General features: G+C 45.6%; 1 protein-coding gene across 3 annotated transcripts in view; it reads left to right on the top strand.

The window, feature by feature from the left end:
- The window catches only part of CFI (complement factor I), a 238,082-nt gene that overhangs the window by 156,203 nt on the left and 67,601 nt on the right, over positions 1-14,278 (top strand). For all 3 annotated transcript variants that reach the window (XM_086962096.1, XM_086962095.1, XM_086962094.1), the window contains 3 exons: positions 1,111-1,134; positions 7,395-7,430; positions 13,946-14,049. In XM_086962096.1, coding sequence (XP_086818222.1) covers positions 1,111-1,134; positions 7,395-7,430; positions 13,946-14,049 — 164 coding nt within the window. The remainder of the gene's footprint in view (positions 1-1,110; positions 1,135-7,394; positions 7,431-13,945; positions 14,050-14,278) is intronic.

Here is a 14,278-nt window from a genome sequence, read left to right as displayed (position 1 = left end):
TGCTCTGCATATCTGCAAGCAAGGAGGAAGTTGATTAAGCCTATCTGCCTTCTTCTAGGTTATCGGAAAATAAAAGAGGGTGGAGAGAGTATTTAAAGGGGATACCTCACAGACCATAGTATTTAGTCTGAGTCGGTTCCTTCTCGCAGTAGCAATAGTTAGGAAGAAAAAAGGTCTAAAAATGTAATAGTACTCTTAGGTTCTGTACTAACTCACAGTGTACCAAATCAAATGTATTGGTACTACAGCTACCCCCATATACTTTAGTCAGAATTGCCCCTTGTAAAATAGCTCCTGACCTCCTAAACTCAAACTTTTATCAACTGTACTTTTATAATGCTGTTTTTGGTGTCCGCCAAACATTTTTATAAAAGAAAAATATTTATTGTAATAATCTATTTTTTAATTATGTATTACCTCGATGATGGATTAATACTGTATCCAAAGAATTTGAAGCCTTCTATAAACTTGATCCTGTTATTAGCCCATTCTTTTACCTATTCAAATGCTTAAGTATATATGCATGTCCTAAACAGCTTTTCTTCGGATTACCAGTACATGATGTATATGTTGATGTTTTTAATATTGTATTGTACTCTTCTATGGTTATTTGACCGAAATAAAGAATGAATGAATGAATGAATATCTACTTATTTTAAAATTGTGTTTTATCTTCTTGCGTGAAATATGGCGTTCTTTGATACCAATTGGATGGGAGCTTATAGCTTTGTTGTATTTTTGTCTTTTATGGGTTTTTTCACTAAAGCTGAATACAGTTTTATTGATAGATTGATTTTCTGCACTGGTTAGCAGGGGTAAAGTGTACAGAGTCCTGCAGCTAACTGAACTTTTGGATGGGACTAGTGCCAAATGGCCCTGTCCAATTTAAGTGATCTATACCCGAGAACTCACACATACAATTTAAAGTGGTGTTTGATTCCTTGTGCATCAGTCTGTTAACAGTAATTGTCCCATGCTTCTTAACAAACTATTTCTGTTTGCTTTGCTTAGCAAAATAACTTGGCTTAAGAATGAATTCAGCAATTGTATGCTTTTGTGTAGAAGCTAGTGTTTGCTTTGTTAACGTGCATTATTTTCTTCTCCTCACAGATCTGCAACAAACTAAAAACAGAGGTAAAATTTATCAATTATCTTAAAGCAATGCCTTTTTTGAAATTTTAAAACTCCAAACCAATTGGGACCGACCTTTGTCACCTCAACAAACTCTCTAGACTCTCTTTCAGAAAACACAATTTTCCACTCTGTCAAGGAAGCACTGCACTCCTCATTCGCACACTAGAAGCCTATGGCTGCCGCCTCACCAACCCTAACCCCACCTTATCTGAGCGACACTTGACCCTTCCAGGAAGGTCGCTCCCCTGCCGCTGCTGAGGTCTCTCTGACAAGTGTGCTTCTTCCATTTTGGTGGCCCGTTTTTATTACCTTCTGTGCCACTGTTTTCCCCCTCCTTGTGCCCCGTTTTTTGCCTTCTGTGCCACTGTTTTCCCCCTCCTTGTGCCCCGTCTTGTTGCCTTCTGTGCCACTGTTTTCCCCCTAATTGTGCACCCTTTTTTTGCCTTCTGTGCCACTGTTTTCCTCCTCCTTGTGCCCCGTTTTTGCCATCTCTCCACTGTTTTCCCCCTCCTGTGCCCCATTTTTGCCTTATGTGCCACTCGTCTCCCCCGCCGCTGTGTCCTCTGCGGCCCTGCCCCCCTGACTGACCACTGTCCATTTGCTCCTCCCGCCTCCCAGCTGCTCCTCCCTCCCACTTCCCCATATATGCCGGACCATGCGCGGCCGCACGCAGCGGGTGCACCGCTGGTGCGCTGATGGCACGCCTAAGGCAATTCCGTCTGCCCCCGTCCGCACCTGGACCACGCCCTGTGCCAGGAACCCTGGACCCCGCACACACCACGACACCCGCCTCCACTACGACTCCAGCACTCTCCACAAACTCAACACCGGATGATCTCGCACCTGTTGCCTGACTGCCCCAAAACGCACCCAAGGACCCTTCTCCTGCCGGAACTGCAGCTTCACCAGCATCCGGCCCGCCAACCCACCCAACATGGAAACCAACTTTCTCAGATGTATCCTGCTCAACACCCGCTCCGCCCGCAAACACGCAGTCAAACTCTGGGATCTACTTGACACCACCGCCCCAGACGTCAATGTCCTGACTGAGACCTGGCTGACCCCCTCCTCAGCACCTGACATTGCCATACCCATCCCGGAAGGCTAAAAGATCACCCGCAAGGACTGCACCAACGGAATAGGAGGAGGAATTGCCATTGTCCACAGAAACACTCTAAAAATATCGACACACGCCGACGACACCCTCAGCACTGCCGAACACCTGCACTTCCAGATCCACACCGACCCCAACACTACCCTCATAGGCACCCTCATCTACAGACCCCCCGGACCCCGACCACAGTTCTGCGACCCCATCCCCGACCTCGTCAGCTCACACGCCCTCGCCTCCACGGAGTACATCCTCCTCGGGGACCTGAACTTCCGCCCTGAGAACAACAACAACACCAACTCTTCCACCCTGATCGACAACAATGGCAACCTCGGACTCGAACAACTTGTCACAGCACCCACACACTCCGCCGGCCACACACTTGACCCCATCTTCTCAGCGAGCACCCACATCTTCTTCGACCGCACCATCGAACTCCACTGGACCGACCACCGCTGCATCCACTTCACCTTCCGGAAACCCACCACATACCACCGCACCCAGCAGATGCCTCTCCGCAGCTGGGACAAGATCACAGAGGACCAGCTAACCGCCGCCCTCGCCCAGGACCCACCCACAGACTCAACCGACTCAGACGCCGCAGCCTCAGACAATTGATAGTCTGCGCCAACACCCTCGCCCCACTCAAGAAACCCCCGAACACCCACACCAGCAAGAGAGCCAGCTAGTTCACCGAAGACCTCCAGGCCTTCAAGCGAACCTGCCGAAAACTAGAAAAAAACTGGACCCGCGAAAGAACACCGGAAAGCTACAAAGCCCAAAGGAACGCCACCCGCCGACACCACCAACTCATCAGATCTGCCAAAAGGACTGCCTTCAGAGACTGCCTAGACAACAACGCACACAACAGCAATGAGCTCTTCAGCATCATGAAGGAACTCTCCAACCCCAGCTCCAACACGAACGATATGCCACCGTCACAAGACCCGTGCGATTCACTGGTCACCTTCTTCCATCACAAGATCACGAACATCCACAACACCTTCTACGCCATCACCGCCCTGGCAACAGCCTACATCCCCGCTCCCATGACCACCACCCGCACCAACCACCTGCGCGCCTGGACCAACATCAACGACAAAGACACCATCAAGATCATGAACACCGTCCACTCCAGATCCCCGGAAGACCCCTGCCCACACCACATCTACAACAAAGCCAGCAGCACCATCGCACCCCACCTGCGGAAAACCATCAACATCTCCTTCGAGACAGCCACCTTCCCGGAGATCAACGCCTTACTAAAGAAACCCAAGGTGGACCCTAAGGACCTCAAGAACTTCCGACCCATCTCCCTGTTCCCTTTCCCGGCGAAGGTCATCGAAAAAGCTGCCAACATATAACTGACCAGCTTCCTCGAAGAGAACAACATCCTGGACCCATCCCAGTCAGGGTTCCGCGGCAACCACAGCACTGAAACTGCCCTCATCGCCGCCACCGACAACATCAGGAACATGCTCGACAACAGAGAAAGCGCGGCCCTCATCCTCCTGGGCCTGTCAGCCGCTTTCGACACAGTCTGCCAACGCACACTTAGAGCACGCCTCCACAATGCCGGAATCCAAGAGAAGGCCCTGGACTGGACCACCTCCTTCCTCTCCGGGAGAACTCTGAGCATCCGCCTTCCCCTTCCGCTCCGAAGCCACCGATGATCATCTGCAGCGTACCCCAAGGCTCATCTCTCAGCCCAACGTTGTTCAAAGTCTACATGACACCACTCACCCACGTCGCCTGACAGCATGACCTAAACTTCATCTCCTACGCCGATGACACCCAGCTGATCCTCTAACTCACCAAGGACCCCCACACCGCCAAAACCAATCTCCACGAAGTAATGAAGGCCATCGCCGATTGGATGAGGAACAGCCGACTGAAGCTGAACTCGGACAAGACGGAGGTCCTCATTCTCGGCTCCACCCCTTTGGCCTGGGATGACTCCTGGTGGCCAACGGCACTAGGAGCACCCCCTACACCCACCAACCATGCACGAAACCTAGGGGTTATCCTCGACTCCACACTCTCCATGACAAAGAAGGTCAACGCGTCTCCTCCTCCTGATTCAACACCCTCCGAATGCTTCGCAGGATCTTCAAGTAGATCCCCACCGAAACTAGAAGTACGGTCACCCAAGCCCTCATCCGCAGCAGACTGGACTACGGCAACGCACTCTACGCAGGATCCCCGGACAAACTCCTGAAACGACTCCAACGCATCCAGAACGCCTCAGCACGCCTGATCCTCGCCATCTCCCGCTGCAGCCACATCACACCCCACCTGAAAGACCTGCACTGGCTCCCCATCAACAAGAGGATAACCTTCAAGCTCCTCACCCACGCACACAAGGCACTCCACAACACCGGACCAGCGTACCTCAACAGATGACCCAGCCTCTACACCCCCGCCCGCCAGCTCCGCTCCGCAGATCTCGCCCTCACCACCGTCCCCCGCATCCGAAGAATGACCGCCGGCGGCAGATTATTCTCCAACCTCGCCGCCAAGACGTGGAACACCCTCCCCATTCGCCTACGGCAGACCGAAGACCTTCTAACCTTCAGGAGACTCATCAAGACCTGGCTCATCGAACAGTAACAGCAACCCCCCCCCCCCCCCCCCAGCGCCTTGAGACCCTCAAGGGTATGTAGTGCGCTTTACAAATGCTATGATTGATTATCTTACCAAAACCAACAGGGCAAGCAGCATGAAAAACAAAGTGAAACAGAAGCGCGCCTCTCGTCTGGTGCGGACACCTTATGAATACCACCAGCTCTCTGCGTTTTTAAAAGAGAAAATAATTACTGCCTCTGTAAAAGCAGGACTCTGTCTTTGTAGAAAGATGCACTTGCAACCAGGTAATAGCAACAATTCATGAAAATAAAAGAAAACATTCTTCCAGGCCTTGGCTAGACTTCACTTTGCTGCCCAGCAGAACCTGAATAATTTTCACAAATCTTTATTTCGCATACTAGTGCATTGCCCCTACACTTTGTCGAAATATCTCTCTCTACATCCCCAACTGACTTCTTACTTAGATATCGATAACCTTCATACAACAGAAAGATTGAACAGGGAGGCACACGCTTTAAACTGTGGCACTGTGTTGTATCCTGTTTATTCTACAATGCATGCAATCCCTAGTGCTCTGCTCCTTGCTGCTCAGCCAGTGTGTGAGGTTATTTAGAATGTTGTGAGTGTTTGTGCTTGAATGAGTGAAGACTTGGAGTGAGTGGGCTGAGCAACAAGGATGCTGCTCCTATAGGGTCCTACTTACCATCTTACCAGTTACCGCTAACTGACTGTAACTGAGTCTTAATAAACCTCTTTTTATAACTTACACTACTGGCTACTGGATTACTTGGCCACAAGCACTTCACGTTGTTTACAACACACAGCATGAACCCTGTGTCATATTTAGGAATCACCTCAAACCCATCTGCTTCTCCAGCACAAGAGCAGACTAACAAACTACAAGGTTCCACAATCTTTGACTACAGTAAACTAGACTGAAGAGGCTCTGTTAAAATGTATTTAAAGTATCTCTTGAACTACCTGCCTGACCATCATAATCTATATTAAATCTAACTTCATTATGTATATTCTGACTGACACTTGCTCGCTTCTCCGTATTGGGGGCACTAGTCACAATTTTAAAAGAGTGTAAGAGCATGTAAATGGGATTTGCAATGAAAACGCAAGCATTGAGCAGTACAAAGGTTTTAGAATCACAGGAGTTGTGTTTCAAAGCAAATGTTGGTCATGCCTAGTACAGTTCTTTATACCCCCAGGCAGTGCAGGTGTACCAATGTATCATCTGGAGCAGGAAAAAGTGTCCTGTAGAACTCTACCAACTAACCTGAAATGGATCCACATTAGGAACAGACAAACTTGCCTTTACCTTTCCTGAGATATAGCATACACCCAAGACATCTAGACTAGTGTGATCTGAACTAAAACTAGTAGAGGGCTTTATTAGATTGGTAGAGAACATATGCAAAATAATGATAGCAAATATAACAGTTTTAGTGGCTTGTATGTTATAAAATTTGTAAAGTGTGACACTGCCCTGAAAACTGGTATCCTGGCACTGAAGGAGAAGCCATAGAAGTAAACTCAGGCCTGCAAAAAGAGGCAGGTTTTAAGCTTTCTTTTAAACAGATCATGGCAAGATTTGTCCTGAGAGTAATAGATAAGGAGTCCCATAGCTTGGCTGCAAGAAATCTTGGAGCAGCTGTCGGTGTATCAGCGATTGAAAAAAGGGTTCACCAGAAAATATTTGGATGCTGAATGGAAGGACGAGAGGGAAGTTAAGGCAAACATTTGCATTTAAAATATATGGGACCAATGTTGTAGTTGGCTGATCCAGAACAAATGTTTTGAACACTAGACATTTATGGATCAGAAATTAGCGTAATTCCCAAAGATGAGACGAAAGAGAAGCAAAAGGGCAAAGGCTGAGATTAGGGGGGTCGCAACATTTTGAGTAGATTGCAAGCAGTAGACAAGGTAGGCACAAATTCCCTAATCAACAGTTATCATAGACCAGACTAGAGGTAATCAGTACATAGACAGGTGTCCTACTTCCCTAAAGAGAGAGAAATAAAAAGACCTTTTTTCAGCATTCTGAGCTTTAAAAAGAAAACAGCTGAAACTTGATTTATTTGGTTGGAAAGGGTGGGTTTATCAATAATGAAATCTAAATTCCTAGCACAGGAACAAAAGCCACCAAGATGAAGATTACGAAGAAGGCTGTTTACCAATTTACGTAGTGTTACTTTTTTTTATTCAAACAGTTCTGCTTCATCCAGTCTGCAACCAGTGACATACATGGGGATTTCTATAGTCCTGTATACATTACACATGTAAAACACCACTAATGCTAAACAAAGCACTACACTGCATTCAATATACAGCTATATAAATAAAAGCATGCCATCATATTAAAAAAATAAGGACACACAACAGAGTGATCCCAAAGATGTGTCATTTTGCAAGTGGAACCAGCAAGAGGAATGCATGGAGTGTGTTGTGGGCAAATATTATGTAATAAGGTGGAAAAATAATCTAGTGTTAAGTTTATATTCATAAACTAAATTGTTCATTTAATTACAAATGTATTGTTCATCTTTTGCAGCTACTGGCATACCTGTTAGGTTGAATATGGATGATGGTGAGTATATATCTATATTATATTTAGCAATGTCAAATTCAAAGTTAGACCAATTACTCGAACACACTTAAAGACAATAACGTAGGCAGACACACTCATTTATCATTTTCTTAAATAAAGCTGTTGAGATACTCAGGCAACCTCTTTAGATGACGTCTGCTTCTGTATGACCACTTGGTTTTGCTCTAAAATTCCTTTTGTGTGCTTCTTCAACCCTGGATCAATTTCAATTTTCCTTGCTGCTTCCTCTACATGCTTCGGAATATAAGAAACTGGAATTTTGTTACAGTTGTTCCCCACTTTTTGCCCCCATTAGAACTACTAGGCGCGGGTTTCCGACAGTGCCAGTGTTCTTTCCCTTAAGTAAAGTAACAGTTCAATTATATCCCAATTGGTAAAGACTTTAGCACCCCTATAAGTCCCTAGTAAATGGTACCCATGGTACCTAGGCCATGGGTGCTAAAGAGGGTTCTTAAGGGCTGCAGCGTGTAATATGCCACCCAAAGGGACCCCCATACAATTTGCATGAAGGCTACATGCAAACCATGAGTAAAAATACAACATGTAGTGACTTTGCCATGCCAACGTCACTACATATAATATATGTAAGTCACTCCTACAGCAGGCCTTGTAGCTCAAATGCAGGGTGCATTTTATTACATGTTTATTACCCGTGTGCTGTCTAGTTCAATTACTAGACAATACAAGTGAACAGGGAAGTATTTGTACTGACACTGGTCATTATAAGCTCCCCAACTACATGATGGCCTTACTGAAACCATTGGTGTTTAGTATCACTGTGTCTTAATAAAGCTGTACTGTTGCTAGTACTAGATTTGTTATGACATGAACCCAAAGGGCATCTTAGAGGTGCCCCCTGAAAAACCTACTAGTATCTAGTGTGCTGGTTGACAAGCATCATCCAGCCTGCCCACAAAGACAAGTTTCTGATCCCTTGTAGGTGAGAGCCTATGCTCTCTGAGGTCAGAAAATTGCCTGCTCTGTAGGAAGGTGCTCACACCTCCTCCAGCAAGATGTCTAGTGATTTACCATATCTAGGCCGGGGCTTCAAAGCCTCTGTTGCCTTTGATATGTGACCCAGCTTCCCCCAGACCTGAGAGATGCCACACCCTACCCTGAGGCCCACTTGGTACCAGGACAGGTGGGAAATTAGCTATGCAAGTAAGCGTTTTGCACCTACAGGCTAGTCTCACCCATAAGGTCAGCTACCTAATGTGCTCCACAAAAGAAATGTTCCACCATCTTGTTTTGGTGAAATTAGGACAGGGTTATGCCGACTCCCCCTATTGGCCACCACCCTTCACTCCCCATAACACCCCTACATTTAGTATTTATGTTGCCCCTTGACACCAGGAACTCAGATTTGTCTGTCTGAAAGAAGAAAAAGGACAAAGAAGAGCCAAATACGTGAGAACTGTAGACCAGCATCAACTTTGGTGCAAAGCTCTTCCTGACTACTACTCTCCCGACAATCCAGAAGTGAAACAGGCTGCCCAGACCCTTGGAGGTATGCCCATCACTCCCTTGACCCTGCAGCATCTCCTTTGAAGTGGAGGACCAGATTGCAGCTGCCCAGTACACCGTTCTGTTGACCCTTAGGCCCACTATGGGATCAGCCCCCAGCAACATATCTTCGTGCTCCAGGAGACCAGATCTGTCCCCTTGCCAAGTTTGGAGACAGCAGGACCCCTAGGAGCTGCCCTGTACCAATACCCAAGGTACCGGAGCCAGTTGCAATCCCTAAGGCTTGTTTGTGTTCAGTCAGAACACCACTGCTGCCAAAACTTACCTGCACATCGAGGGACTCCAAGAGAGGTCAGCCCCATACCAAAATAGCCCTCTAGTGGTTATTTTCCTCCTCTGCAGGTACACCAGGAACCATGAGAGTCTCTAACTCACCGACCTGCCGGAAAAAGCACCACTGCACCCAAGCTCCCCATCTCGGGCTCACATAAACTGATGGTGTCTCTGTGGCCTTGAGACCCTCAAGGCCCTAACCTCTCTTGGGATCTGCCTGACTGGTCCCCCAGTTCTGCCTTCCAGCCTTTTACTGACAGGTACTTCCCCCATTGAGTTCAATAGGTAGTGTTCCAGGCTCCAACCACGTATAGCACCTCTGCACCCCAGGGCAGGAAAACTTTAACTCTTGGTGCTTTCTTCAACATTGTCTCCTATTTATCTCAGGTCCAGAAGACCAGTCGTGTAAGTCGTCTGTTAGTGCACCTATGCAGTGTATGTTTCTCGTATAGGATAAAATTACCGCATTCAAAGGCTCATGCCTCAGATCTGACAGCTGTCATTTTCTACTGTTTTTACTGTGAAAATGGATAACGTCTAAAGTACTTACCTGATTCTGATAATCTTTAGTGTCTAAAAATATATAAAAGTAAAAAAAGACATATTACTTTTCTAAATTGGTCTCGAGTTTCTTCTGGAATTTTATTGACTCAGTGTACAGCAAATGTCTTCATGAGTGATGTAATATGTGAGATAAAAAGCAGTGCATGGCAGGGGTGCAAGTTATAGTTAGCTCTGCTAACTATAACTTGTTAATTTCTGTTTTTTTTGTTCAAGGTGTTAATAGTGTCACTCACATATTCACCTAACTATAGCCTTACTTTAAACTTTAGTTTTTTTGAGTGAATTTCTAAGGTTCTTTTTTACACAAAAACAGATCTTTTTTATCACACTTAACTATAATGTTACTTTCACCATTGTTGTTTTCAGTGAATTTATAGTTTTTTTAACATAAAGCAAAATGTTATTATCATACGTAAAGCAAACCCCTGCTGGTCAGGGCCTTTGCCTGTGTGCGCGTGAATTGTTCGCAGGCCTGGCTGCAAACCCTCCACAGGCAGCCAATCCCACACTACATACGGCCTTTGGCTGTACACAGCAGGGGCCTGGCAACAAGTCCTAGCTGTTCCCAACCTACCTGGAGCCAGCACTCTTTACTACTAACGTGGAAGGGGGCGGGGTCAAATGACCAGAGCGTGTAGGTGATTTGGCGCCTTTGCATAATCAGCAGTGATTAAAAGGGCGAACCATGGACTCTGCCCTCAGACCAGAAGATGACCAGAAAGAAAACCTGCTCATTTTGGACAATCACTATAGAAGAGTTTGCATTCCAATAAATCAATGATGCATTTACCTCCATCAAAGATTTCAGATTGTTTTTCAACATGCAGTTGAAGAGAAAACAGACTGTCTATCAGCCTGGAAAATGGTGGGAATGCTGCTATATACTATTAAAGTGGAAAGGATGGGGTCAATTAGTAGGAGCTTGTAGGTGGTTTGGCGCTTTGCATATTCAGCAGCATTTAGAAGGGAAAACCATGGACTCTGCCCTCCGACTACAAGACAACAAGAGAGAACCCCCTCATCAAGTGGAAGAGGAGTGGTGCCACGGCCAGGGCGACTGACTCCGGAATCTGGGGATCACGGTTCGATCACCGGCAGCAGATTAGCCCAACACCATGTGACTTTGGGCAATAGCTTGCTTAATCTTCCCGATGACCGCCAGTGCCTAGAGACCCTTATGGATGATTGTTCACGATTTACAAATGTGGATTATTATTATTGTACAGTCAATACAGAAGCGATTGTACTCCAATAAATCAACAATGCATTCCCCTCCATCAAGCATTTCAGATAGTTTTTCAATGTGCAGTTGTTAAGAAACTACAGTATCCTTCAGCCTGGAAAACCACCAACGTGGTTGGGGCAGGGCCAAATGGGCAGAACTTGTAGGTGATTTGGCTCCTTTGCATAATCAACATCATTTAAAAAGGAGAACCGTGGACTCCACCCTCATAACAGGAAATGACAAGGCAGAACCCACTCGTCTTGGACAGACACTAAAGAACAGATAGCATTTCAATAAATCAACAATGCATTCACCTCCATCAAAGATTTCTGATTCGTTTTTAATGTGCAATTGTAGAGAAAGCACACTGTGCGTCAGCCTAGAAAATGGTGGAAACCCTGTGATTTGGCACATTTTTGTTTTAAAGAGGAGAGGAGGCATACGCCACCAACCCGAGCCTATTCCGGCCCGTGGGACATTATCGCCCAAGGCCATGTCCAACATAGGTGGTGCCCACCATACACAAAGTTGGTGGCCCTGGAGGGAGCCCCAAGGCCCCTGCAGCTCCAGCCACTTCCCACATACTGCGGGAGCTGCCATTCCTCCAGCCCTTAGGGAGCAGCTATTTATGCTGCTCCCTCCGAGCGAGAACAATCTGTTGATATGCTTCCCTGCCCGCATCAGTGCAGGTAGGGAAACAGATCAAAAGTGTGCTCCTAGCTGCTGGGAGCATATTTAAAGCTCCTGCCAGGTGGGAGCGGACCTGGTGTTTGCTACCGTTTGGTTGGAGTTTTAAAAATGTTCTCATCAGTTGAGAGCAAACACAGGTTTCCCTGTCCGTGCCAGTGTAGGCAGGAAAACTACTGTGTCCCAGGGATTGGCTTTGCGGTACCCAACAAGTGAGCCGCCCAGAGGGATGGGGTTTCCAGGGACATTAATGGCTCGAGGAGCGGGGCTGCATGCATGCAGGCTTATAATTGAAGAATGAAGGGCCAGTCCCACATATATATTTATTCACCGAAAAAACACAAAGGTTAAAGAGATGTAGTTAGTAAATGTAATTACATCTCGCTTTACAATAAAAAAAGAAACCTTAGAACTTCACTGAAAAAAATAAAAGGTTATAGGGACATTATAGTTGGGTGAAAATGTCAGTTACAGCATACCATTTAAAACTAACCAAACAACTGAAATTGACCATTTATAGTTATCTCAAGTACCTATAACTTGTGCCCTACAGTAACGGTGGGCCGTGCCCTCGCCATGCATTGCTAATTGCCTCCCATAATACATCAAGTTATATTTACTTAATTATACTAACAATACTAACACATAAAATTAATTTTTTAACTAAAATATATTCAATGAAACTAAAAAAACAATTTTTTTATAACTATATTTAGGTATACAATATTAAATAATATCAAATATTTATTTAAAACAATATTATATACCAAGAAATTATTCTTGAAAACAATATTCTGTGACGTGAATGTTCTGTATTAAGAATATATTTAACACAATATTTCTGTGTCATGATATTAAAAACTTGATATTTTGTCCAAACACCATAACCCTTATCCCTCCCAATATGTTCGTGCTTTTGCCCTGTTCAAGTGTTCAAACGAGAATGAGCCAGAACATTACAATTTAGTGTGGTTTTCTTTCTTTGTGCCTCATTAACAACACAGTTGAATGAAGACTTGCCTGACAACAATTGGTTGGCAATTTGAGGTCAGAAAAGTCTTCACATTAACACACAATATTTCAATGTAAGTTAACGTGATCTATTGTCAGAAGCAGATGCTTTCCTAGGGCAACATGGGTCCAGCCCACATTATTCCTGCTTTCTTTGCCATCCACACTGGTAATTAAATAATCACATTAGAGGATGTGTATTGTGATTATTTAATTATCAGTGTGGATGGCACATAGATCACGAAACCTTACCTGGTAGACACCAGATGTCGATGCTGTATCACCAGTGCTTACTCTCCTTGTTGGCGTGATACTCTGACACTTGCGTGAAGATCAGGCAGCCAGGCAGGCACTTTCACTGACACATGCTCTAGTGCGCATGTGTAAGACATCATGGAGGCTCAAGGACTCGAATTACTTCAGCCTTTGCCTGCATTTATCTGGGGTCTTTGGGGTCAACCCCTGGATCACAGGCAGTAGTGTCACTTTTTGCAGCAGCCCAGGCGGCATGTGCATCAGCTTCGGGCGTGGATGCTTGCCAATTAACAATGCCTCCCAACCACACCCTTTCCCTGGTCGTTATAGGGTGGCATGGGGTCCATAAAAATCATGGACCCCACCCCACCATATGATGAGTTAGGATCCATATGTAATCCCTGTTATGCCCGCTCTTGTCACCCCCAAGTACTGGTGACCCTGGTCTTAGTATTAACTCCATTGGGTCAGACATTATGAAGAGTAATCCGAGCAACCCATGTTGAGAACCAAAGCAGGGCATCCGCTGCTTTAATAAATAGGGCTGTGAGTGGAGTGGAGGGACTGAGTGAACTTTTTCAGACCAAAGATAGTACCAATAGATTATGTTACTTTGGGCCATATTATCAAGAACAGGTGATAAAATCATCGCCGCTTTATCGGCAGGAAACTGCCGCTAAAAACGGCGACAATGGGCTTAATAATATGTCCTTGTGAATTCCAATAGCAGCCCAGGTTCCGGTGTTAACCTGGGCTGCTATGGGAATTCACAAGGGCATATTATCAAGCCCATTATCGCCGCTTTAGCGACAGTTTCCTGCCGATAAAGCAGCGATCATTTTATCGCCTGTTCTTGATATTATGCCCCTTTGTGCGGTCTAATTACAACAGAAATGTTTCTCCGACTTACCAATATTTGACAAACAAGTTAACATGTTTTTTTTATTTTTAAAAGAAAGGAAAATGATACGGTCGAGTCTGCCAGCACTAACTTGTGGTATAGCATACCACAGAGGTAGGCGCGTCAAAAGAATTATTGGAGGCGAAAAGGCTGACAAGGTAAGACATGTCGCACAATGTGGTTACGTGGATTCAAATGCATTGTGTTTTTGTTACTGGAAAAACATTTACAGGTGGTGCCGTTATAGATATCCTGATTGTCAGGGTCGGATTGGGAACAGAATAAGCCCTGGGCACCGAAAGAATAAGTGGCCCACATTTGTTGATAATGACCATTCATGAAACGTTGCTTTGTATCAAGTGTAATTTTGGGAGAAATCTCTGATAA

This window comes from Lissotriton vulgaris, chromosome 3_1, assembly GCF_964263255.1.
Source record: "Lissotriton vulgaris chromosome 3_1, aLisVul1.2, whole genome shotgun sequence".
Taxonomy (NCBI): Eukaryota; Metazoa; Chordata; class Amphibia; order Caudata; family Salamandridae; genus Lissotriton; species Lissotriton vulgaris.
This window is presented reverse-complemented; position numbering and strand designations above follow the sequence as displayed.